General features: G+C 43.3%; 1 protein-coding gene across 5 annotated transcripts in view; it reads left to right on the forward strand.

Moving 5' to 3' along the window:
* LOC115112113 (zinc finger protein 536-like) overlaps nucleotides 1-15,115 on the forward strand; it is a 193,398-nt gene extending 178,283 nt beyond the window's left edge. For all 5 annotated transcript variants that reach the window (XM_065013006.1, XM_065013009.1, XM_065013008.1 and 2 more), the window contains one exon: nucleotides 14,270-15,115. In XM_065013006.1, coding sequence (XP_064869078.1) covers nucleotides 14,270-14,544 — 275 coding nt within the window. In that variant the 3' untranslated portion in view covers nucleotides 14,545-15,115. The remainder of the gene's footprint in view (nucleotides 1-14,269) is intronic.
* Nucleotides 15,116-27,864: the final 12,749 nt, after the last annotated feature.

The following is a 27,864-nucleotide window of genomic DNA, read 5'->3' on the forward strand; positions in this document are numbered from 1 at the left end:
TCGCCAGATTTATACCGTATAACACATTGCAGATCGCACGCTGAAAATACAACCCGACCTCACAGAAGGAAGTGAAGTCTTGATCTTGTTCTAAACCTGGTCGTCACTGAGAAAGGTACGTATATTCATCATAACGGACTGTATTAAGAATAGTGCTTTCCAATAACCCTCAGCTCAGTCCTCGTGCCTGGAAACACAGTGACTGTTACTGATACCCGCAGACCACTTAGCCGTGCTGGAAACATGTTTGTGACGGCCAGAGAACGGGTTGCCCTTGTAATGTCTGCCATAGGAGAGAGATAGATCATGTTATGGCAATATGAGCAGTTTGAAGGGGACTTACTCAATAGAGAAACTTCTCCATCCCGGTCCCTCCTCTGTTCCTGAGCCCGATGGGAAGTGTGATGTTTTCATTCTTCCTCTCTTCTGTTGTTTTTTAACTTTTTTTCTTAATTGGCTCAGAGGCCTTGAGCAGCACCTGGCATATATCGGGGCGAGCCGACATGATCTGCTCTGTTTAGGACACCGTCTCCTCTGGCTGTTCAGCTCCCACGGTTAGCCTGACACACACATCACTCTCTGTTCTCTGTTAGCCACTGCCTCAGTCATAACGCTCCTTTTTTGACACGGGCTCGTTTTTATCGTTATCCTTTCTAAGAAGGTCAAACGGATGTTTCCACCAGGCATATCTACAGTATGAGTGGTTTATTACCTTTCAGTCCAAATGAACTGTTTCTTATTGTTTCTATCTCTCCCTTTCCCTTACACAAGTACCGAGAGACTGTAGCCGACACGCTTACAGACTTGGGCATCCATGATCTGCCTGCAGTGACAGGTCAGCCATAGACTGTGCAGTCTTTAGCCATAGACTGTGCAGTCTTTATTCTCCCACAGTCTTTAGCTCTTGACGGACAGTGGGAGAATAAAGCTGGAGTAGAGACAAACGCTTACGAACTGTCCATCCCCCAGGCCGGCTCCTCTGCTCCCGGACACATGTGCACACACACACACACACACACACACACACACACACACGCACACACGCACGCACCTACACACACACACACACGCACACGCGCACACACGCGCACACGCGCACGCACGCACACACACACACACACACACACACACACGCACACAAGCACACACACGCACGCACACACGTGCATGCACATACACACACTGAGCTGGTCCTGCTGAGACAAGCTGACATACAGGCCTCATCACATGATGAATTTACTACTCCATACCCTTGAGCCCTAACAGTCCTCAGCCAATCACAGTGGGAGAGGCTGCAGTTTGTGTCTGCTCAACGAAGACGACACTCTGCCACTGCAGGTACAGAGGCTCTGACCACTGGAGAAGCTTGACCTTACAGTGTGTGGTTTATAGTCCTAGTTGAATGGCATCTACAAACACGAAGAAATCAGCTGTTTTAGTGGAATAGAGACAAAGGAGCAGAGAGGGGGTGAGAGAGAGATAGAAAGGCACACTATTTTGAGGAACTTGTTAACAGCTCCTTCTGGTACAACAATGAATAACCTAGTTCAGTATTTAACATGGGACTGAATCCCCAGTGAGGACTTTTAACTTTCTTTGATGCATCAACACCCCCTCCCCTCTGCCTCTCCATAAGTGTATTTCTTAGTGTTATGTGTGTTGGTTTTTCTAGTTTAACCAGAGAAATAGACCAGATCGCTATTCCCCAAACTTCAGCCTAATTTTACATCAACACACAGAGACTTCTGAAAGCTCTTAATACAGGGACATTTTTTTTTAAATGAAGTCAATCCCTCAAGGCCTTTGGATATAAATACAAATATTTTTGGTAAATCTATAGACATGTACCTTGAATCAGAGTAAAAATGAATAAGGTGGACCAGAGTTCCCCAACTGGTGGCCCGACCACCGAATTTGGCACGCGGGTGGTTTTATTTGGCCCCCAATATCTTCTGAGCAAAAATAAGATAAAATCATATTATTCATTTTGGGGAATTTTCATTGTTGGACATAAAAGACTGTAAAAACACCAGAAAATCAACTCCAAGTGATTTACATTTTGTAAATCTGTTCCCAAGTATCCCCACGCATAATTAGAGAGACACGTGATCGTATACAGATGTCAGCGAGGTTTGAAATGATTATATGTTTTAGTCAAATATCTGTTTGGGCTTTGTGCGGTCAATTTGCAGTCTACAAATTATTTGTAATATGTTCCGGCCCCATGACCACCAAGGCCAACGACAGAATCTAGTTGATAACTCCTGGGGTATACATTCTAATGCTTTTTCCCAGCCATTACATTTCCCTGTCGGATGTTTACAGATCCATGCTAATGGACGAATGAATGCTACTGTAACATAGAGCTGGGACGTTAAACCGAAAATGATCGACCCCGACAGTACCGATCACTTATCGCAGGCATTTTGCTATAGGCTTGTATTTCAAGCCTATAGTATAGAAATGAAATACGTTTGCTAATATGGGTGATGTTAATGGGACAATTGATGGCTACAACCATCAAACTAGTAGTCGTAGTAGTTTAAAGGATATTTTTTTTTAAACTGTAGTGAACATAAATATTAGATGGGGGCAGTGGAAAGGTAGGCTCCTAGATGGCAGGTAATCGTTGCGATAAGCCTTCACTGGCCACCTACTCGTCTTCCTATTTATTGTTGTCGCATCAATTCAAGCATTTTATCGCAATATGGATTTATGTCCGTATCGCCCACCTCTACAGTACACTCTTAGAAAAAAAAGGGCTGTCAAATCAAATCAAATTGTATTTGTCACATGCGCCAAATACAACAGGTGTAGAACTGACAGTGAAACTCTTACTTACAAGCCCTTAACCAACAATGCAGATTTAAGAAAATACCCCCCCCCAAAAAAAGTAAGAGATAAGAATAACAAATAATTTAAGAGCAGCAGTAAATAACAATAGCGGGGCTATATACAGGGGGTACCGGTACAGATTCAATGTGAGGGGGCATCGGTGTCGAGGAACCTAAAAGGGTTCTTTGACTGTCCCCGTAGAAGAACCCTTTGAAAAACCCTTTCTGGTTCCAGGTGGAATGCTTTTGTTTCCACGCGGAACCTTTTTGGGTTCCATTTAGAACCCTTTCCACAGAGATTTCTACTTGGAACCAAAAAGGGTCCTACCTGGAACCAAACACGGTTCCTCTATGGTGACAGTCTCAGAACCCTTTTGTAACCCTTTTTTCTAAGTGTACTGTAACGCTTAGAAATAATGACTAGGATGCCCCAGAAAGGGTTATAGGTCAGAATAAGGGGGTGTAGATGTATAGGTTGGACATGGAGGATGAGGTGGTACTTAGGTGATTGGGAGTGGTGTTTGCTGACTAAACTCTGAGCCTTTACAACACGCAAGCTATTATTGGCCGACAGATGGTGCATCACATTTTAATGCTCACACCTTCTGTGGCTCTCTCTCCCTCCCTAGACGCAACCCCCCACTCTTCAGAGGAATGGAGCATAGCGCTACTCTTTAATACACAACTCTCTCTCTCATTCACAAACACAAACACACATGCTCACCTCTCTGTCGGTATTTGTCTCTTACGGAGACTTGAACACCTTACTTTCTTTCTCTGTTTGTCATGCACACTCTGTACATATCCACGGCAGCACACAAACACACACATCATTCTGTCATGTATGTTTGCATGTAGAGATACCGTATGTTTCCTTATACTGTACATGTTAATTAGAGACTGCTTTGTGATATTAGAGGACTTCCCTCTACAGTTAACATGTTTTCTTCACCTCCCAAAGAAATGTATTGCTTTCCTCCTCAATGTGATATTTCAAGGTTTTGGCAATGAGGCCCTTTATCTACTTCCCCAGAGTCAGATGAACTGAATATGTTTGTCTCTGCGTGCGGTTTGAGGAAGGTTGCTAACTAGCGTTAGCGCAATTTCTAACTGGAGTTAGCTCAATGACTGGAAGTGTATGGGTCTCTGGCTCACGAAACTAGCTCTAAATTCCTTTATACTAGACACATTATAGACATAAAAATATCCACAAGTTCGTCTGACTCTGGGGAAGTAGATAAAGGGCCTCATTGCCAAAATCCCGAAGTATCGCTTTAATAATGATGTAATTTGTAATTTATTCAGAACATATTGTGGTCATCTTTATACATAGAAATTCAAACACAGCAATATAAAAGGCTATTTTAAAGGTGGCAACAAGGTTTCCCTAATAAAAGTACAAATGGTTTGGCTAACTTTACATGTGCCATTCTTTATTTCTACACTTAGGGGAGAGTGGCGTATGTCGTGCCAAAATGGTTAGTTGAGCCATGCCTTGTTTCTAGGAAACCATTTAATCATGTGACCAAACATTTAGGAAGAGTTCATCCTTTCGTGGAGTTTGTGAAGGAAGAACCCATGTGGCCTTTTATAAAAGGCTATTTTAAAGTTGGCGACAACATTTCTCGAATACAAGTGAAAAGGGTTTGGCTTGGTTAACTTTACTTGTGCCATTTTTCCCAATACCCCCTCTTAGCCCCCTTAGCCCTACCCTTGTTTTCAGGGGTCCCTCAGTGATGGAGTGTCTCTCAAAAACTAGTGGTAGGGAGAGGTAAATTATCCTACGGAATGGGACATCACTCGCACACAGCAAAAGCCGCCAAAGGATAGCCTACCATGCAATTCATTGACTACGAGCCTTGTGTTTTTCACAATGTAGCCATCCTCTGGCTGCCGTGGCTGTGATTCAACGTAGAGTAGTATTGAAGCAGGAACATTCATTTACATAATAGCAGCTTGACATGTAACAAATCAAATCAAACTGTATTTGTCACACAGTGTAGACCTTACAGTGAAATGCTTACTTACAAGCCCTTAACCAACAGTGCATTTCAAGAAAGAGTTCAGAAAATGTTGACCAAATAAAAGAAAGTAAAAAATAATAAAAAGTAACAGAAGAAAATAACAATAACGAGGCTATATACCTCCTCCCTATAAGCGGTCTCATTGTTGTCGGTGATCAGGCCTACCACTGTTGTGTCGTGTTTGGCCACGCAGTCATGGGTGAACAGGGAGTACAGGAGGAGACTAAGTACACACCCCTGAGGGGCCCCAGTGTTGAGGAGCAGCGTGGCAGACATGTTGTTGCCTACCCTCACCACCTTCCGCCTGTCAGGAAGTCCAGGATCCAGTTGCAGAGGGAGGTGTTTAGTCCCAGGGTCCTTACCTTAGTGATGAGCTTCGTGGGCACTATGGTGTTGAACAATGAGCTGTAGTCAATGAACAGCATTCTCACATAGGTGTTCCTTTTGTCCAGGTGGGAAAGGGCAGTGTGGAATGGGATAGAGATTGTGTCATCGTGGATCTGTTTGGGCGATATGCGAATTGTAGTGGGTCTATGGTATTAGGGAGAACGCTGTTGATGTGAGCCATGACCAGCATTTCAAAGCACTTCATGGCTACCGAAGTGTGTGCTATGGGGCGGTAATCATATATGCAGGTTACCTTCGCTTCCTTCAGCACAGGGATTATGGTGGTCTGCGTGAATCATGTAGGTATTACAGACTCGGTCAGTGAGAGGTTGAAATTGTCAGTGACGACACTTGCCAGTTGCTCCGCACATGCTTTGTGTACTCGTCATGGTAATCCATCTGGCCCCGCGGCTTTTTGAATATTTACCTGTTTACGGGTCTTGCTCACATCGGCTACAGAGAGTGGTATCATAAAATCGTCCAGAACAGCTGGTGCTCTCGTGCATGCTTCAGTGTTGCTTGCCTCGAGGCTCGTGTCACTGGACAGCTCGCGTCTGGTTTTCCCTTTGTAGTCCATAATAGTTTTCAAGCCCAGCCACATCCGATGAGCGTCAGAGCCGGTGTAGTGGGATTCAATCTTAATCCTGTATTGACGCCTTGCTTGTTTGATGGTCCATCTGAGGGCATAGCGGTATTTCTTATAAGCGTCCGGATTAGTGTCCAGCTCCTTGAAAGCGGCAGCTCTAGCCTTTAGCTCGATACTGATGTTGCCTGTAATCCATGGCTTCTGGTTGGGATATGTGTGTAATGTCACTGTGGGGACGATGTTGTCGATGCACTTATTGATGAAGCCGATGACTGAGGTGGTATACTACTCAATGCCATTGGATGAATCGCGGAACATATTCCAGTCTGTGCTAGTAAAACAGTCCTGTACCGTAGCATCCGCATCATCTGACCACTTCCATATTGAGCGAGTCATTGGTACTTCCTGCTTTAGTTTTTGCTTGTAAGCAGGAATCAGTGGGATAGAATCATGGTCAGATTTGCCAAATGGAGGGGCTTTGTATGCATGTGGAGTTATTTATTATTTAACTAGGCAAGAACAAATTCTTATTTTCAATGACGGCCTAGGAACAGTGGGTTAACTGCCTTGTTCAGGGGCAGAACGACAGATTTTTACCTTGTCAGCTCGGGGATTCGATCTATCAACCTATCGGTTACTAGTCCAATGCTCTAACCACTAGGCTACCTGCCACCCCCAGTAAAGGAGTGAAGGTGGTCTAGAGTTTTGTTTCCTCTGGTTGCACATGTGAGATGCTGGTAGAAATGAGGTAAAACGGATTTAAGTTTGCCTGCATTAATGTCCCCGGCCACTAGGAGCGCCGCTTCTAGATGATCATTTTCTTGTTTGCTCATGAGCTTATACAATTGGTTGAGTGCGGTCCTAGTGCCAGCATGGGTTTGTGATGGTAAGTAGATGGCTACGAATAATATAGATGAGAACTCTCTTGGTAGATAGTGTGGTCTACAGCTTATCATAAGGCACTCTACCTCTTTAACTTCTTATGGCTGGGGGGCAGTATTGAGTAGCTTGGATGAATAAGGTGCCCAGAGGTGCCCCGAGTAAACTGCCTGCTCCTCAGTCTTAGTTGCTAATATATGCATAGTATTAGTATATTTGGATAGAAAACCATCTAACATTTCTAAAACTGTTTGAATGATGTCTGTGAGTATAACAGAACTCCTATGGCAGGCAAAAACCGGAGAAAAATTCCAACTAGGAAGTGGGAAATCTGAGTTTGGTCAATTTCCAATTCAGCCCCTATTGAAGTTACAGTGGGATGTTGGTCATCTTGCACTTCCTTAGGCTTCAACTAGATGTCAACCATCTTTAGAAACATGTTTGATGCTTCTACTGTGAAGTGGGGCCGAATGAGAGGGGAATGAGTCAGAGGTCTGCCAGCAGTCACGCGCTGGTCACGCGCATTTCACATGAGAGGTATCTCCGATTGAAATATTATTGAAGATTTATGTTAAAAACATCCTAAAGATTGATTCCATACATCGTTTGACAAGTTTCTACGGTCTGTAACGGAACTTTTGGACATTTTGTCTGCAACTAGTGAACGCGCTTCATGAGTTTTGATTAGTTAACCAAATGCGCTAACAAAAGTAGCTATTTGGACATAAATGATGGACATTATCGAACAAATCAAACATTTATTGTGGAAGTGGTATTCCTGGGAGTGCATTCTGATGAAGATCATCAAAGGTAAGTTAATATTTATAATGTTATTTCTGACTTCTGTTGACTCCAACATGGCGGATATATGTATTTGTTCTCTGATCGCCGTTCTCAGATTATAGCATGGTTTGCTTTTTCCGTAAAGCTTTTTTGAAATCTGACACAGTGGTTGCATTAAGGAGAAGGATATATTTAATTCCATGCATAACACTTGTATTTTCATCAGCATTTATAATGAGTATTTCTGTAAAATGATGTGGCTCTCTGCAACATCACCGGATGTTTTTGGAAGTACTGAACATAACGCGCCCAATGTATACTGAGATTTTTTTTATATAAATATGAACTTTATCGAACAAAACATACATGTATTGTGTAACATGAAGTCCTATGAGTGTCATCTGATGAAGATCATCAAAGGTTAGTGATTAATTATATTTCTGATTTTTGTGACTCCACTCTTTGGCTGGAAAAATGGCTGTGTGTGTTTTTGTGACTTGGCTCTGACCTAACATAATTGTTTGTGGTGCTTTTGCTGTAAAGCCTATTTGAAATCAGCCACTGTGGTGGGATTAACAACAAGATTACCTTTAAAATGGTATGTTTGAGGAATTTTAATTATGAGATTTCTGTTGTTTTGAATTTGGCGCCCTGCACTTTCACTTGCTGTTGTCATATCGATCCCGTTAATGGGATTTCAGGCCTAAGAAGTTTTAATATTAGACATCGCGCACCAGCTGATATTGACAAATAGACACACTCCCATCCCTCAGACGTAGCTTCTCTGTTTTGCACGTGCATGGAAACTCCCGCCAAACTCTATATTATCCGTGTCGGCGTTTGGCTATGACTCGGTGAAACATAAGATTCCTACCCTTTTTAATGTCCTGTTGGTAGGACAATCTTGATCGTAAGTCAACTATTTTATTGTCCAATGATTGTACGTTGGCCAATAGAACGGATGGCTGTAGGGGTTTACTCGCTCGCTCGCCGTCGATTTCTCAGATGGCAGCCCGACCTCCGCCCCCTTTTTCTCTGTTCTTCACGCAAATGATGGGGATTTAAAACGTCATCCATCCTCTCCGGTGCCATTCTACACTTTCACATTTCCTTCACTCAGGCGTGATTAACCAGTGGAAGCAATTAAAACCACTGTTCTGCACTAATATTTATACCAAAGGTTTATGGGTCCAAACACAGATCGGCTACATAGCTACATAGGCATACAGGTATTGCATACAGGCAAGAAAATAGTTAGCTACAGTACATTGCTTTGGCTGCATTACATCACAAGTATCTTCAATCTCTAACGTCAACGTTACTAGCTACAATAAAGAACATTGACAAATCATGGACTTTAGAATATATATATATATATATATATATATATATATATAAAAGCAAGGCAAGCATACAAAATTGCTCATTCAATTTGCAGTAAATGCATCCACTTACAACCACTGGGTTTCACAAGATGACAGCCTGGTTTGCTGGTTTGCTCAGGAGTCCCTAAAACATTAAAAGGATAGTTCACCCATTTACAAAATGACACATTGGTTTCCTTACCCTGCAAGCAGGCTATGGACAAGATATGACAGCAATCCATGCTTTGATTTTGTTTCCCTGGCCAATTTTCCAAAGGCAAATTGGTTGGACAAATCCCATTCAAGTCATGGTACTGATATTTGCATTTTTCTCATATCATGTTCAAGTCATCTACAAGTGACTTTGTTGAGCTTCACAATCAGTTGTAGATACTTTTGGAGGATGATGTTAATATCAGTAACAGGAATTGGATGGGATTTGTGCCACGAATGCTAAACGTTATCGTGTGGAAACAGTGCCAGGGGACCCTAAACCAAAGCATGGATTGCTGTCATGCCTTGTCCATAGTGCTTAGAGGGTAAGGAAACAAACATGCAATTTTGTAATTTGGGTGAACTATCCCTTTAAACAACACAAATTACAAATCATACAAATGCCAAATGCTCATATAGCAATCTAAATGTATAGCTAGCTGGCTAATGTTACCTAGTCAGATAGCTTGTTAAATAGCAATGTTCGTAAGTGGACGTCATGGCAAACAAATATGCACCATTGTTTGTCTCTACATGAACTAACGTATTCCTCGTAGCTGTATATTTTTTATTTGAACTTCAATTCTAATATTGTTGTCAGACATTATTCTTGAAGCAACCTTCCAGGGTTGGGTAATAGAGCTTCATGGGAGTTTTGGGAAGCACTTGATAGAAAGTCTGCAGCTCGATTCGCTTTCTTTGGAGAGCCAACTAGAGGGCTGAAAAGGAGCTACGCTCAAAGTTGATTTGGGAGACCACTATGACTCGATGGGGCTCGCAGGATTGCGCAAAATGAAGTGGGAGGGCTAAGGGGAGGGGCTATCTATAAGCTACAATATGAGGTCCTAAACCTGGCATGAAAGTGTATGATTGTAGCTGTGAGGGTTAATATAGTCAAATGGTTGCTTTGGGGTAAATTGTGTCATTTGGCAAGGGGCTAGTTGAGCCAAGGGATGATTATATTTGGTCAGTTTTATGCATAATATGCATAGTATATTTGCCATTTGTTATACATATGAACTCACGATAGTGCATTTGTATTGTTACAGAGCAGACATCTTCATGCCCCGTGTATACACATGTAAAACAAGCAGGGCTCTAACTTCTCTTAAGGTTATTGAGAGACCAGACGAGGAAGTGAGAGAAGGGCCGGTCCATTCGAGCCTCAGCAATGGGATGAACAGATAGACCTTATGACACTGAAGAGGCACATTGAATAAAGAGAAACCAAACATGTACCTGTGTGAAAGAGAGTCTATGATAGAGAAGCAGAGGCACCAATGTCCAATAACATGGATTCTAAATATATCAAAAATCTCGCGGACCAGTTTTATCGGCTTAGTAGCCTCGAATACATCTTACTCCAAGGCTTACCCCTTCCCTATGTTCAATTTCCTCCATACCCAGGGTAAGAGAACACATTTATGTTATGTTAGGACTCCTGATTATTCCCACTGAAACACAGCATCCTAAAATATATGTAGATATCTTTGTTAGAACAAAGACTATATTTCCCTTGACGTCGTGATGTTGAGTGTACAATATGGATCAATATGCCCCACTCTCCCATATCACGCCAATGAGACAACTGATTTTAGCATGAAGCTCTAGCCATTGCCACTGGTCAATCAGTGTGTAGTACGGTCTATAAGAGAGTGCACGTTAGAGTGTTTGTAATGTGTGTCATGCTTCTAAACCCTTAATAACACACAGGGAGGAAATGAGACAGACTAGCCCCCCACACACACACACAGCCTTCTCCCTTCATTCTCAGGGTAGAATGACTGTTTGTTAGCATCTGAAAGTCATTAGAGGCTCTGCAGTCTGTCAAGTGCCAACACACACACACACACACACGCAAACACACACACAGGAATGTTTCACACACACTCGAACACAAAACCTATCACCGGCAGACACTTTACCTCTTGCACACACACACCCTCACAGACACACATACACAGAGATACACACTGAAAGTACTGAAGCCCAGCAGCTTCTTTCTGCTGTGCAGGGCCTGGGGATTGGTCATGTGCTGATGAGTCGCTATAATAATATATGAGCAAATCACAAGCAGTCTGCAAATTAATCATTTCCCCCTCTCTCTTCCCTCCCTCCCTCCCTCCACACACACACACACACACACACACACACACACACACACACACACACACACACACACACACACACACACACACACACACACACACACACACACACACACACACACACACACACACACTTGCTCTGTTCGTCAGGCTTCGGGGAGAGGGACTTCTTGCCTGCAGACGTAAGTGAGGAGGGCTCTCTCACAGATGGTAACACTGGCATCAGATGGAGTTTATATAAGAGTGGTTTTGATTACATGCCAAGGCACTGTCGTGGGAGAGTGTGTGTCTGTGTGTTGGCTTCGAGTACATTTGAACATTTAGTGTACGTTCATGTGTATGTTTGTGAACAGATTTGTGTGTTTGAACATATGTGTATAAGTGTGCGTTTGTAAATGCGTGTGTGTGTACAGGTTTGTGTAAGCATTGTTCGTGTGTGGATCGTAGAAGGAGCCACCAGAGGGAAGCAGTCATGGGGCTGTTACACTGCGACGTTCACTAGGAGAGAGAGAGAGAGAGATGCTTGAGTGGAGAGGGGGAAATCGTGGCAATGGCAATAGAGGAGAGAGATAGGATCATAGCAGCACCTCATGGATCTCTCTTACTTCTCGCTCTACTTGGAAACATGATCAGAGAGCTTCACCACAGACAACATTCAACACATCTCTGTTAGCTACGGAGCGGGCAAAAGGAGTGAGCTACAGTACCCATCTGCAGCCACCCAGCAGTAGAGAGGCTGGCAAGGGAGGGGTGAGGAGGTGGAAGCAAAGGAGGAGGAGGATGTGAGAGTAGAGGGGAATGAGGGCGGTCTCCTCCTGCCTTTCTCTTCTCCGAGGCGTGGAGGAGGGAGGGCTGAGGGATAAGTAGGGGGAGCGGGCAGAGTGAGTAGATACAGTGGGTTGTTTGAGGAAGTCATGTGGTAGTACCCCAGCCCTCCCTCCTCCCCTTTGTTCCCTCTGATCTCTATGCTCAAGGCCTTTGGGTGTTAATTAGGAGACCTAGATAATGCCACACTAATGAAAACAAGACCAGTGGTTTCTCTTTCTTTTCAGATAAAGCTTTGGGTTGGGTTTTGAACTGTCTCTGGACATAAGACAGATAGGGATAGAAAGGGAAGAAGAGAGAAAGAGAGACAGAGAAAGAGAAAGAAAGAAAGAAAGAGAGAGAGAGAGAGAGAGAGAGAGAGAGAGAGATACAAGAAATAAAAGGAGAGAGAAAGCAAGAGAAGGAATGAGGGGGAGAGGTTTCTGAGGTTAAACTATTTTTCCTGTTTCTTGTCACTCGGCACCTCCACACACAATGGCCCAGCGGAGTGTGTCATGAAGGGGAAAAGGAAAATCTCTCCTGTACAGTCAGCACTGTTCTACCTGCTGACCCATTGAGTGGGCGACTACACACACACACACACACACACACACACACACACACAGCTCAATTCTGGTTTGCAGATCCCAACATGTTTGTGTGCAGATGTGTGATCTGTAGCGGGATTAAAGTGGGTGATGTAAGTAGGTGTGGGTTAGCCCTTTAGAAGAAGTGTTGGTATCTGAGGGAGGTGGTGGGTGAATCGGGGGGCACCATCTTGGGAATAATCCATGCGGGCGGTGCTGGTGTGTCTTTATGTGCTGGCCATTTGTTTGGGTTATTGCAGTGTGTGCCGGAGTAGGTGGATTAGATGGAAACTTAAGAAGCATGGCTGTCTCCATGCAGCTTGGTCCAGGCATCTGTCATTCCTCAGTCCAACACCACACACCCTATAAATCCCAGAACACACAGGCCAGACTGATGCCCTTCATTTCAACAACGCTATGCAGAGATGCTGCAGGGAAGGGGGGGAGGCACATGTGTGTTTTCTTCTTTTGAAAGGAAGAAACTATTTTGTTTACAATTCAACCTAGGATGAGCGCCACATTCCTACAGTGTTATGCGTGAGTAAGTCACCCTGGTCATCTCAAAATCAGCGTGCCTTCATCTTCATGTAGGACAGTCAATGTCATTATGTGTTCTAAAAATTGTAGATTGCACTTTTTACCTTGGCTGGACCTTGCTGCGACATTAGAACTGATCTGTGTTTATTTTAAAAGTGCAGGAAAAAAAGAGAGATAGAAAAGGGAAGAAGAATAGAGTTGACTTGTTTGGGGCAACACTCCCCCTAAGTGTAAAATGGGATGAGATATTCTGCCTCTCGGACTTAACGTAATGTAAGAGAGTGTGAAATTAAACTGCACAGGAATAAAAGGGGGCCGTGGTCGTGTGTCGCCGGCTCGCTTATCGAAACATTCAGACAACTGGAACATCGAAAGCTCCAAAAACTTGTACCAATCCCCTTTGTGTAAGGTCCTGAGCAAACATTGTGATATTTGAAAGCCGCTGAGACTCCAAAGCCAGAGTTAGAACGACAAACACAAAGTGCCTCTAAATCCTGCCTCTTCGCAGCACCACACTGTATCAGCGTGTGTGTGTGTATGCGTTTTGTGTAACCGTTCATTCCTATCCTTCTCTTCATGTCTTTACATTCCCTGCACCTACACGGCGTCTATAAACTCTGTTAATTTGATTTACCGCATCTCAAATTGAGTTTAAAAAATCGATTTTAAAAAATGAAAAGAGAGAAAATGTACCTTTTATTAATGACCTAAAGTAGTGTGCAACGGATCGTGTCTGGCTTTCCTCTCGGGTGGACGAGCGAGGTAAGTCAAGTCGGTTATGATGGGCACGTACTCTACATCGCTCAAGCAAACAGCGCGGGCAAGTGAGGGGCCATTGTGTTTGCTGCAGTGGTGATCAGATCCTGTCTAGAGAGTGCAGCGCGTGCAGCTGTCGGGAGCGGCGAAGGACACCGCTAAAACACCGCAGCGTTCAAAGGGAACGACTGCTGCTCCTCTGAGAAGATGCACGTCAAAAGGAGAGAGCACTGAAAGAGTTTTAAAGACACGTCTCAGTGCTCGAGCTAAAGCACCGTGTCGTAGGCAGACTGTACTGTTGCGTTCAGTGCCTCGGTGACCAAGCTCTTTTTGCATTCTGATAAAGTAACCCTGAGTAATGACGAGGTGACTGACTGTTGTCTCTCTCTCTCGTTGTCCTCGTACAGGTCTCGGAGGTCACGGAGGTCAGGGGGGTCGGAAGCCGTTCCAGTGCAGGTACTGCTCCTACGGTGCCTCTCAGAAGGGCAACCTGAAGACCCATGTCCTGTGTGTCCACCGCATGCCCTTTGACAACAGCCAGTACCCTGACCGCCGCTTCAAACGATCCCACGTCGACTCGGACGCCTCAGGGAACTCTGAGGATGGGACCAGCAGCTACCCCACGGGAACCCAGGGGGGCATGGCCGAACCCCCTCTCGCTGGAGACCCCCTGCATCCATGACTGATGTCACCTGGCATGGAGGTGCCAGCCGTCGACTCTACACCTACTGTACTCTCTAGAGCCACATAACAGGGACTAGTCACTTCGCTTACTCCCAAAGCACAGCCAGACAAAAGGGGAGCATCAGTGACTGTACTGTTTTACCCAGAGCTCGCAGGACATCCTCAGTGTGTATTAGGTTAATAACAATAACATAACATGCATATAAACTACACCTACACATTCATTCATATAAAACGCAGATATGTTAAATGTAGTTATGTGACAAATAGTGGAGACGACTATATTAAAAAGAAAAAAAAGAAAATAGATAAAATCCTTAAAGTGACTTTCGTCAAAAAAAGAATCCTGCTTTTATCAGAAAAATGATCCCGTAAACGATTTAGCGACAGTTGGGGATGATGGAAGAGGCCTGTTAAACACCCCTCTCAGAACATGACACCGGCTGCTGCCATTTGCAGAGGGCGAATGATGAGCAGCCAGTGGAGGCTGGGCAGGCAGCGGCAGTGGTGGGGGGGCCTTGGTGCCAGCCTGACTGGAGCTGTCATCCCAGAGGAAATCAATTCACCCCCTCTCATTTTTTCATCTTTCTCGACCCATCAGTCCAGCCCCCTCCACCCTCTGCCCTTACTGCACTACAGGAGTAACCTAACCCTGGTCGACATGTGAGGGGGTCAAACTCAGTTCCATCAACTGGCCAGAGCCACCCTCCTCCTCCTCCTCCTCCCCCACTTTCTCTCTCTTTAAAACGACTCAAAACCAACATGGCCTCTGGAAGTAAAAAAAAAAAAATCAATGATGTATTTAAAGGAGCCATTAGAGGCACAGAGATGTGTTCTGTGCAATATTGTCATTTATTTGGATATCACCTTACCAGACACTGAGAGGTGGAGTTAATAGAATGTGTTTTATTTCATTGAACTTTCATGTTAGATAATGGTGAGGTCTATTTCTAAGGAGTTGGGTGGTTGTTCTTTGAAATTGAAAGTGTAGATAGTGAAGATGCACATATTGGAATTGGAACCTCTACAACTTGATGTACTGTAACTTTAGTCAGAGGTTGAATGTTTCGTTTATATGAAGACTGTGACTGAAATCTAATGAAGGCACAACACAGGACTTGTTTCCTCAGACACGATGCAGAACTATCTTCCAATAAGCTCCTCTAAAGAAGCTTCAGAATGAACAACAATACATAAAGGTAACCAACCTGCTCCCTGTCTCTAATTTAAATGTATTAGTTAAAAAATACACAAAAGGACTTTTTCTACAAATTTATTTTCCAATTCATTTTTAGGTTCCGGACAAAGAGTTTTGTGAGTGTAATTATTGCATGTTTTTTTGTGTGTGTTGATTTTTGATATGCTACTTCACTGAAACAATTAACAAACCATATAGTTTTGATCCTATAAAATCAAGCTGCTTTTAAAAGGCCCAAAAAAAGGTTTCACTGTACTTCCGTTCGCTGAAGGCTATTGGATAGTGGGGCGTAAACAGAGGATGATGCTTTTTATTGTGTTGGTATGGGAGCAGGGGGGGGGGGGGGGGTTTTGTTATGCTTCTGATAAAGAGAAATGATCTGGACTTTAAGAAAGTCAGTATCTTCCCTCACAGCCAAGGAGAGCTGAACACTTGAAACCCCGAGGCCTTTTAACACCACAGCTATGCCTAAAGGAGTTTACAGCTCAAATACACTGCTCCTATCAGTTGAGAGAGAGAAATATGAAAAGAAAAGATAGAAAGACAGAAAGAAGGAAGGAAAGAAAGAGAGTATGGATATGTACAGAATGCAGTCGTGGTTTAAAATGGGGTCATTTTAATTAGGACATTTCTGCCATTCAGCGATCTACTTGCAGTGTTTTTTGTTCGTTTGCTTTCCTGGCATAGTTTCGCACGGCTTTACTTCAGATCGAGTCAATGTAATGCAACTGTTTGTATGATCTCTACCATGGAGCCACAACACTGAGATCCGACTGAAACGACTGTAGTGAGCTTTAGCTTTAAATGCGCCACTGTGCCAGTCGTGTGTGTAGGTACGTGTGTGTGGGTGTGCCTACCTAACTATATTAGAGAAAAAAGAACAACAACAAAACGTGAAAAATAAAAATAAAGGATTCACATTCCATTTCTAGCACTTTTCAGGTTTTCTAGTATATCTGTACGTTTTAAGCTATGCGATATGGAAATGATACTGTTTGTGACACTGGAAACATCGTTGGTTGCCATCCTCTGTGACGTGTTCGTCCACCCCTCACTGTGCTACTGTTTACCTGTCTGTAATTACAAAACAACCCATGTTTTCCCTGAGAATATTTTGCTGTCATGACTCAATTAAGAAACAGATACACATGTACAATTAGAACCTGAAGATCCCTGCACAAAGAAGTTCAATCATGTCTATATATTACTCTCTGTACTCCGTGATCACGGTCACGATACTGTCCACGTTCCTTAATGAAGTATATTTCTATATCGGAGGTAAAATAAGTAGAGGATTTTGTTACCACTACTATATGCTTACAACCAGTAGACAACTTTGCATTCAAATATAATTATTGGGCATTATTTATTACTCCACATCAGTTTTACAGACGAGGAGAACAATTCTGATAGCTGTAAATCAAAGTTGTTCTTCGTTCAAAAGTCATTTATTCATTGACTCTTCCTGCTGCTGTTAGGACGTCCTGAAGTCTTTGAAGCAAGTACCTTTTAATCCAGTGTTTGACGCAATAAAACCTCTACCTCTGGGAATACTGGTTTTGTCTGGTCCAACATGCAACATAATAACACTCTTGTGTCAGGCCCTCCGTTAGTAATCCTAATCCGAATCGTTCAGAATTGATCATGAAACTCCTTCGCTGCCAATAACACCTGATGTAATCTAGTAGTGCCGGCACACCTACATGTATATGTGAGGACTATACCGCTGATTACTGTTATTACCGCACACACACGATCCGCTACTGTCAATCGACAGACACTTACACATGCCAGAGAAACCCAGGTACACAGCCACAGAACACACTGATAAACGCTCATCCAAGGTGCCGTAATATTTGAAGAGTGTCAAATTGAAAAGAAGCTGGTGATGTGTGGCGCCAAACGAGACTGAACGAGATAGAATGGCTTTCGTAAAAGCGTAATGAGCGCCACCTGTTACGTCTCACCAGCAAAAGCCTTCACTGTTATGCCTCGAAAGAAAATGTAGGCCCGATGCGTTATACTTTGAGTGTCAGTCTGCAGAGAGAGACTGAGAAAGTGAGGAGGAACTGGAGAGATACGCGAGGGGTAGAAAACCCAGTGAATTTGAAATGTTGTCCCCAGCGCCGGCACTTTTTTACTGTTAATGGAGAAATACAGTGCGTGGCATGTTTAATAGGTTTCGTTTTTATTATACAGCGCCGAATAATTAACTTGGAAGCAGAGTGTCACATAGATTTATCTTTTAATTAACATAGCGTGGTTCACGCATACTTGAGTGGTGGTCCAAATAAACGCAATATCCAAATTTATGTTTTGTTTATCTTCCTGTTAATTATCAGGAGATTGTTCGCTGTATAACCCTTCATATTTTTTTTTCTTTAACAAAGTTAGGAGGTCTGTATCGCAAGCAATAAACCCTCACAGTCAGATTTGATTAATTTATGGGTAATTACGAGAACGGGGACGAATAAGGTGCTTAGAATGATCCAGGCTCATTTTTATAAACAGTGATGAATGTGCATTGCTGGCTGGCATACAGAGATGATGAAAATAAGCATGAATTTTTTTAATTTTTTTATTGTTGTAAAATGTGAATAATTTACAATATCTCTGTTCCATCACAGGGCTGAGCATTGTGAAACAACCACCAAGCATAGGACCTCACAGATGCACACTCACAGCATTCAACCATTCACATACAGTAAACACACATGAACAAGCAGTCACACCTACATCTGAACCGTGTGCATTAGTTTCATTTTCTGTCATTCCTGTCATATTGGTGTATTGAGGGTGTCACACTGTAGAACTGCACATTGTATGTTGGTAATGTGCTTAACGTCAGTCTGCTAGCTACAGTAAGTGTTCCAGTGTGAGAAGAGAACAGGCCAGTCCTCATCCCCCAGTGGAAAACCCTGTGTTCATCCCCTCCATCCCGCCAAGCCAAGCTTCACCCTCCAGATAAGACCATCAAAAGGGTGAGTGGCTGTGCAAATGGAATCTCCGCCGCTGTGAATGCGGATGATGGTGATCTAATTTTGAGTGAGTGTGTTGTGTGTGTGTGTCCAGGCTTCCTCTCCTCTAACAGGGGGCTGAGCTGCTGGATCCACGATGTAGCATTCGTCTGGGTCGATGACTGTCGGCTAGATTCTGTAATCTGGTTGATAGCTCCGTTAGTGTCGTGCGAAGAGAGGGTTGGGCCCGTCGTCAGTCAGTCTCTCTCTCCCACGTTTCCCCAATGGGTGATAGTCCCTGGGCTAGGAAATCCCACCTGATCCAGGGACTCAAAAATGGGATTGATATGTGGCTCATTGTCTAAAATGTTTCTATGTTTCTATAGCCCCATAGAAGCATCTCAACTCCTTGTAGCCCAAGGTCGTTTTACCTTAGGACTGCCTTTACCCTCACCTCAGGATCCAGAGGTGTAGACTACTGTAGATAATGTCCCCTTGAGCAAGGTATAATCCAACCAGTTTGACATATGCTGTTTGGTACAGAATGAGGATGTGGCCATACATCTGCATCACAGACCATCGACCATCATAGCATTCATATTGACCTACAAAGCTTTGGCCCAGACACTGGACCTGAATAGTAATGTGCTGAGGGATTTCCTGTGCCATGTCCTATGGAATACATTTAGAGGTCATGGGAGGTCAGAACTGGTAGGTAACTTGAGTGTGTGAAAGGTTTGTGTGTATGCGTACTCATGTTTGATGAGTCATTCGGCATGACAAAATATGTATGTCCCTTATTGCTCTTACTTGACCTAATTGAGTGAAAACGCTGGCTAGTCCCTGTTCACAATTATATCACACAAATATCAAGTTGAACAACTGAAACAGCTTTTACTGCAATCTAGAGACAATCACTATGCTTAATTCTATGTAAAGAAAAATGTATATTTTTCTGCATATCTAAGCATCCCTATTGAGCTGTCTGTATTTACACACTCACAGACACAGACACTCCATCACACACACATACACCCACTTCCTCATTTGCTCACACACACATAATGTACATTTATACTGACTCTACACACATACACCCACTCGCATACAGTCATAATATACGCTGCTGCTACTCTGTAGATCACATATCCTGATGCCTAGTTACCTTACCCCTATACATATCTATCTCTACCACTCCAGTATCCCTGCACATTGCAGATATGCTACTGGAACTGACTGACCCTGTAAATAGTATACTTATTTACTTTCTCGTGTTCTTAGTTCTGTTTCTCGTGTTTTTATTCTACCTTATTTAATTTTTAGTAGTACATTGTTATTGAATATTGCATTGTTGGGTTTAGAGCTTGCAAGAAAGGGATTGCATTGTACTTGTGCATGTGATATTAAAAATGTGAAACTTGCCAGCAGGCATCCCAGCTAAGATAGTTAGACAAGCTAGCTACTGTAACTTGATTGATAGCCTGAAATTGCTTCTTGGTAGCTCGTAATGACATTGGGAAGCTAGCTAAAGCTAACTTAATACAATTACTAAGTGGCTAGTAGTATTGCAGTGAAAAGAAAACATTTAACATACATACAGTTGAATTCGGAAGTTTACATACACCTTAGCCAAATACATTTTAACTCAGTTTTTCACAATTCTTGACATTTAATCCCAGTAAAAAATACCTGTCTTTGGTCTGTTAGGATCACCACTTAATTTTAAGAATGTGAAATGTCAGAATAATAGCAGAGAGAATTATTTCTTTCAGAGGTTATTTCTTTCATCACATTCCCATGGGTCATTGTCCATTTGAAAGACCCATTTGTGACCAAGCTTTAAACTTCCTGACTGATGTCTTGAGATGTTGCTTCAATATAGCCACAAAACCTCCCTTCCTTATGAAGCCATCTATTTTGTGAAGTTCCCTCCTGCAGCAAAGCACCCCCACAACATGATGCTGCCACCCCCCTGCTTCACGGTTGGGATGGTGTTCTTCGGCTTGCAAGCCTCCCCTTTTTTCCTCCAAACATAATGATGGTCATTATGACCAAACAGTTCTATTTCTGTTTCATCAGACCAGAGGACATTTCTCCAAAAAGTATGATCTTTGTCCCCATGTGCAGTTGCAAACCGTAGTCTGGCTTTTTTATGGCGGTTTTGGAGCAGTGGCTTCTTCCTTGCTGAGCGGCCTTCAGGTTATGTCGATATAGGACTCGTTTTACTGTGGATATAGATACTTTTGTACCTGTTTCCTGCAGCATCTTCACAAGGTCCTTTGCTGTTGTTCTGGGATTGATTTGCACTTTTCGCACCAAAGTACGCTCATCTCTAGGAGACAGAACGCGTCTCCTTCCTGAGCAGTGTATACTTGCATACTACAGATTAATGTGGTACCTTCAGGCGTTTGTAAATTGCTCTCAAGGATGAACCAGACTTGTGGAGGTCTACAATTTATTTTCTGAGGTCTTGGCTGATTTCTTTTGATTTTCCCATGATGTCAAGCAAAGAGGCACTGAGTTTGAAGGTAGGCCTTCAAATACATCCACATCAAATACATCCACATGTACTCCTCCAATTGACTCAAATTATGTCAGAAGCTTCTAAAGCCATGACATCATTTTCTGGAATTTTCCAAGCTGTTTAAAGGCACAGTCAACTTTGTGTATTGTAAACTTCTGACCCACTGGAATTGTACATTTACATTTACATTTAAGTCATTTAGCAGACGCTCTTATCCAGAGCGACTTACAAATTGGTGCGTTCACCTTAAGACATCCAGTGGAACAGCCACTTTACAATAGTGCATCTAAATCTTTTAAGGGGGGTGAGAAGGATTACTTTATCCTATCCTAGGTATTCCTGAAAGAGGTGGGGTTTCAGGTGTCTCCGGAAGGTGGTGATTGACTCCGCTGTCCTGGCGTCGTGAGGGAGTTTGTTCCACCATTGGGGGGCCAGAGCAGCGAACAGTTTTGACTGGGCTGCGCGGGAACTGTACTTCCTCAGTGGTAGGGAGGCGAGCAGGCCAGAGGTGGATGAACGCAGTGCCCTTGTTTGGGTGTAGGGCCTGATCAGAGCCTGGAGGTACTGAGGTGCCGTTCCCCTCACAGCTTGTAGTGAAATGAAGTGAAATAATCTGTCTGTAAACAATTGTTGGACAAATTACTTGTGTCATGCACAAAGTAGATGTCCTAACCGACTTGCCAAAACTGTAGTTTGTTAATTAAGGACATTTGTGGAGTGGTTGAAAACAAGTTTTAATGACTCCAACTTAAGTGTATGTAAACTTCCGAATTAAACTGTATATACATATTTTTTTAAACAAGACAAATCTAAGAGGGCACTTGCATGACACCTCTGTCGATATACTTTTCAAGGTGCATTTGACTATTTGAACATGTTTGATCCGTTGTTCCTCACAGGCCAGGTTCTATCAAGGCCCTAAAACTACAACTGCCGTTTAGCTTGCAGCACTTCAACTACCCTTGCAATAACGAAAAACATATTATTTTTTACAATGATTTTACAAGAGCCATTCACTTTACAGAATAAACCTGAACCCTGAACTGTTTAAAAGAAGCTTAGAAGATGGAATGCTGTCAATGTCTCAGTACCCAAAGCGATGAGGCACAGATGTTGCCTGTCTACTGTACATTATTTGTTAGACGTCAGACAGTAGCCTATTTTATACCTGGCGCTAACATGTGTCCTTTGGCCTGATTTTGTCCATTTTGTCTACTGTACATTATTTTTTAGACGTCAGATAGTAGCCTATTTTATACCTGGCGCTAACATGTGTCCTTTGGCCTGATTTTGTCCACATTCTGATTTTGTCCACATTTTCAGAAATATGTCTACACAGTGTGTTAAAATGTCTCATATCTGTCCACTCTGTCCTCAATGTGGTCCCTCCTTGTATGCAAATGATTTAACAGCTGTTCTTTCAAAATAATATTTATTTATCTATTTTAAGACACATATTGATGCCTTAAGTCAATGATGCCACCTGTCAATGATTTTAGTCGGCGGGATAGGGATGATTTAAATAGTTTCATTGTCCAGATCTGTCTACACTTGTAAGATATCCAGACACCATGCGTGCCTGACTACCTCCGGAGGCGGTCAGGAAGATCTGATCACAATGCGTAGTTTAATTGTCTACACCTGTCTGAAAATGTGAGCACAATCAGAATGTCCGGCGAAGTCCACAAAGCAAAGTTACATGTATATGGCCTGCAGCACAGTCAAATAAGTTCATATTTTCGACAGTTTACTGAACAACTACTGATTTAGAACCATGTAGTTACCACAAGTCAGCACAAAGACAGCAGAATCACTGCCTGTGCAATCCCAGCACTGTTTACACTTAAACATTTAAACATCAAGGATATATATACTTAGTTTAACACACTGAAAATAAATGTAAAGATACCAAAAACAACGTTGCTAAATATCATGTGGCTGTCCATGGTACTGATTTCTGCTCGTCTGTCTGTCTGTCTGTCTGTCTGTCTGTCTGTCTGTCTGTCTGTCTGTCTGTCTGTCTGTCTGTCTGTCTGTCTGTCTGTCTGTCTGTCTGTCTGTCTGTCTGTCTGTCTGTCTGTCTGTCTGTCTGTCTCTGTCTGTCTGTCTGTCTGTCTGTCTGTCTGTCTGTCTGTCTGTCTGTGTGTGTTTGCGTGAGTGCGCAAGTAAAACTTTTGGGGGACTCAACCTATTTGTAGGCTAGTTGAAAGCCATGCTCCATCCTCTGTCATACAGTACACTTTTAGCTTTTGTTGTAATAGGCTAACTAGCTAACATGCTTGCTAGCCCAACTTCCTCGCATAGGCAACAATGAACCAACTAAGTTAGTTAGCTAGTTAACATGAGCCTACTAGGATACATCTAGGCTACATATTGAACTTCAATCATCTCAGGCCAGTGGCACAACATATTCATTTATAGTTAGAACAGAATCGCTGCCTTAATAATTTGCCTGTACCGCGAATTAAGTCAAAACCACAAGACCAAATCCCTATCTCCCTCCACGTCTTAGGAAAGGGCCAATTTAGCAAGCTAGCTACTGCAGGACATCAACACAAGCAGACCACAAACAGACACGTTTTTCTGACAATTATGACGTTTTGCTTAGGATGGGATTTGATTGATGTGAAGCCAAATCCAAACTGGCCTCCCTTGGGGGGTGTTTTACTGCGCCAGGACAACCCATAGTTGAGCTCAGCTCAACACTGATTGGCTAATTATTTTATACTTTTTTTGCAAGGGAGGCCAAATGCTTGCTGGCATCAATCAGATACATGGGCTACACATACTTAGAGAGGGGAGCTGTTTCCCTTGCTCGGGTGATTTCTCCCGTGAGATTCAGCCACTTGCAAATAGACAGAAAAGTATGAAAACAGAGCGACGAAAGAGACATTATTTGATTCTTTTTATTGGTCAAACATTTGGGGAAGCCTGTCTTCGGTTAAAAATGGGCCTAATACCTAGGTAAAAAGACAAAGAGACTGGAAGGATCAGTGTAAAATGAAATGGATTCCTCATGACGCAACCATAACGACAAAAACATTCCCACAATCTCCACTGTGCCCTGTAATATTTGTTATTCTCACACCGACTCTTTCCCCCCCTGTATAGTACCGTTATTGTTACCACTCAAACATGAACAGCATACACAATCCAAAATCAATTACACAATTACAGTCAGCTAAAATACACGTTTATTTTTCTTCCTCCTTTTGTTTCTTTCCCACTTTTGCCTCAGTCTCAAACGCTGTGAGTGGGCTGAAAACAGTTCATGTTTGGAGATAAAATATCAGATGTGTTTTGCCTCCAGATATCCATTAAAGTACAGAATGCTGTTTTCTATCACAGATTAAGACGCCAGATGTTCCGCCATCTCCACTCATTGCAGACGTAATGGGCTAGAATGCTGCAGTTTGTGACTTTGCTGGCATCCATTCTGTATACCGCACAAGGGAAAACAGTTTGCGATGTATAATTATACGCCATCAATACGAAAGGTTTATTTCCTTGCAGCAGAACTAAGCTTTATAAAATGGCAACCATCAAAGACAGGCGTTCTCTTTTGAAGAGTGAGCTAAGAGTTCCTGTTTGTGTGTGTTTGTTGCGTTTAAGACACATAGGATAGCAGGGCTCACGTGAAACTGGGACTGAAGTCAAGAGTATTGCCTCTGCTATTGCATAATCGCTCCATCCTCTTTCCGTATGTGATAACAAGTCCAAAATGTATCACTGGTAGTTTAACACTGTAAGACTAGACACTACAGACAGTGTAGGACATTCTGTAGACTTGGTAATATGTGTGAAACAAATCCAGGGACAGAGAGAGAGAGAGTCTAATTCACTAGTTTTTACTTAGAGTAAATGAATACTGAGGACCTTTGCTGAGGGTTGAATTTGAACACTGCTTTGGTTATTGTCCTAATACAGTCAAGGAAAGGTATCGGATTCTCACAACCTTTGCTGTAGCTTCAGACAGATAAATCTCTTCATCGCCTGTTGTGGTGATGAAGTTTCACATTTGATCTTGGAGGATGTGGTCATGAACAATCAAAATCCTAATTATGGATACAGTGCAGCAAGGAAGTTTAAAAAATGGGTCCGGGGTGACCGGTGCTCGTCTATTTATTTTTTATTGAGGTCTCTGTGCAAAGCAACAAAATTGATTCATGTCCTTGTGCTTTTAAGACCCAGACATTCAGAAATGAGGCGGAACGCTGCTTAGAATTTCAAATGCGCTTTTAATACATCCTCCTCTTATTGACGTTTAGGTGGGAATCTGTCTTTTTTATTTCTGTCATTTTAGCGGCGTCTTTGTGCGTGTGGTGAGGGGGGAGAATGTGTGTGTGTGGTGAGGGGGGAGAATGTGTGTGCGTGTGTGTGTGGTGAGGGGGAGAATGTGTGTGTGTGGTGAGGGGGAGAATGTGTTTGTGTGTGTGGTGAGGGGGAGAATGTGTGTGTGTGTGTGTGTGTGGTGAGGGGGAGAATGTGTGTGTGTGGTGAGGGGGAGAATGTGTGTGTGTGTGTGTGTGTATGTGGTGAGGGGGAGAAAGTGTGTGTGTGGTGAGGGGGAGAAAGTGTGCGTGTGGTGAGGGGGAGAATGTGTGTGCGTGTGTGTGTGTGAGGGGGAGAATGTGTGTGCGTGTGTGTGTGTGTGGTGAGGGGGAGAATGTGTGTGTGTGTGTGTGTGTGGTGAGGGGGAGAATGTGTGTGTGTGGTGAGGGGGAGAATGTGTGTGCGTGTGTGTGTGGTGAGGGGAGAATGTGTGTGCGTGTGTGTGTGGTGAGGGGGAGAATGTGTGTGTGTGTGTGTGGTGAGGGGGAGAATGTATGTGAGTGTGTGTGTGGTGAGGGGGAGAATGTGTGTGCGTGTGTGTGTGGTGAGGGGGAGAATGTGTGTGTGTGGTGAGGGGGAGAATGTGTGTGCGTGTGTGTGTGGTGAGGGGGAGAATGTGTGTGCGTATGTGTGTGGTGAGGGGGAGAATGTGTGTGTGTGGTGAGGGGGAGAATGTGTGTGCGTGTGTGTGTGGTGAGGGGGAGAATGTGTGTGCGTGTGTGGTGAGGGGGAGAATGTGTGTGCATGTGTGGTGAGGGGGAGAATGTGTGTGCGTGTGTGTGTGGTGAGGGGGAGAATGTGTGTGCGTGTGTGGTGAGGGGGGAGAATGTGTGTGCGTGTGTGGTGAGGGGGAGAATGTGTGTGCGTGTGTGGTGAGGGGGGAGAATGTGTGTGCGTGTGTATGTGGTGAGGGGGGAGAATGTGTGTGTGTGTGGTGAGGGGGGAGAATGTGTGTGCGTGTGTGATGGGGAGGAAGCATTTATTCCTTCCGTCGTCTGACGACAAGCTAGCGAGAGAGACCGGTAAATGGTAATATTTTTGGGGGGCGATTTGCGCCGAGGGTCTGATGTCGTTTGTGGAGAGGACTGTTAGATTGATCTGAGCCCTGGAGAAGATATGCTATAGGTCGCATCCCCCTCCCCTCTCTACATCCCTCCGTTTGATTAATGATCCAAATATGTGAATAAAAATATCAAAACAACTCGTCAAATAGAGATAGCGAAGATACAAACAGCTTAAGGAGGAAGCAGCATGAATAATGAGCTTGTTCCTATTCATACACATATTTTCACCTCCATTTTTCCTTTGCATATAGCAATTGAAAGGTTATTTAACCCTTTTATAATGAAATGCATATTAATGTGTGCAGTGGCAGGATGGGCATCTACTAAAGCTGATAGGGCAACACTCTATAGAACATTACAGTATTTTCATTACTGTGTGATTATTTCAGCAAATGTCAGTATTACACTGCACTTACAGCAGTAACCCTAGCCCTGGACCTAGCCCTAACTCTGGTGGGACAGATAGATTCTAAGTTTGTGTTTGTGCTCTTTGTGGGTGGGAGTGTTTGTGTGTGTGTACGTGTGTGTGCATGTGTGTGTGTATGCGTGTGTGCATGAACGTGAGTACTGGAGTGTGTGCTTGCGTGCGTATCTACTCTCGTCTAATGGAGGGCACTGTCGATGGTGTGCAGAGAACCAGACGAAGAGGCTGTGAATATGTCGTGGCCATACCAGCCCCCCGTGACAGAGCAGGCCACTAATTGACATTTTTCATTAACAGCGAATTTATGTTCCTATTTCTGTCTGTGATAATGACCATTCCTTTGGAGAGAAGTAGAATCTGTTTAATTATGACAAAAAGGAGGGTCTTTTTTACACTCTCTTCAACTCTACCGCGTGGTGGTTCAGAGGGTAGGGGAGAGGGTGGGGTTGGGGGAGAGGGGAAATACAGTATGTCACATAACAAAGTAACTGGGCCATATAGTAGAACCACATTGTGGAAATGATTACTTTCTACCCAGAGGCTGCAATGTGCTTATATTGGCTTGAAAATAGGCCTTATCATAGCCCAAAATACTAGAATTATACAATTGTATTAGAGGTGAATTTTAAGATCAAATCTGCCCATATTTGGTCTTAAAATGCATATCTATCTCAAACCCACCCCAGTGTACATCAACTATACATGCATTCAGTATATTCACAGGAGGTAGTATAACGTCGTCAAGCGTCTTGTGGAGAGTTGAGTCTCAAGAGAGAGGATAGGAATTCTGTCCCATTTGCATACAAAGCTAAGCAGATC

The sequence above is a fragment of the Oncorhynchus nerka genome, linkage group LG28 (assembly GCF_034236695.1).
Source record: "Oncorhynchus nerka isolate Pitt River linkage group LG28, Oner_Uvic_2.0, whole genome shotgun sequence".
NCBI lineage: Eukaryota > Metazoa > Chordata > Actinopteri > Salmoniformes > Salmonidae > Oncorhynchus > Oncorhynchus nerka.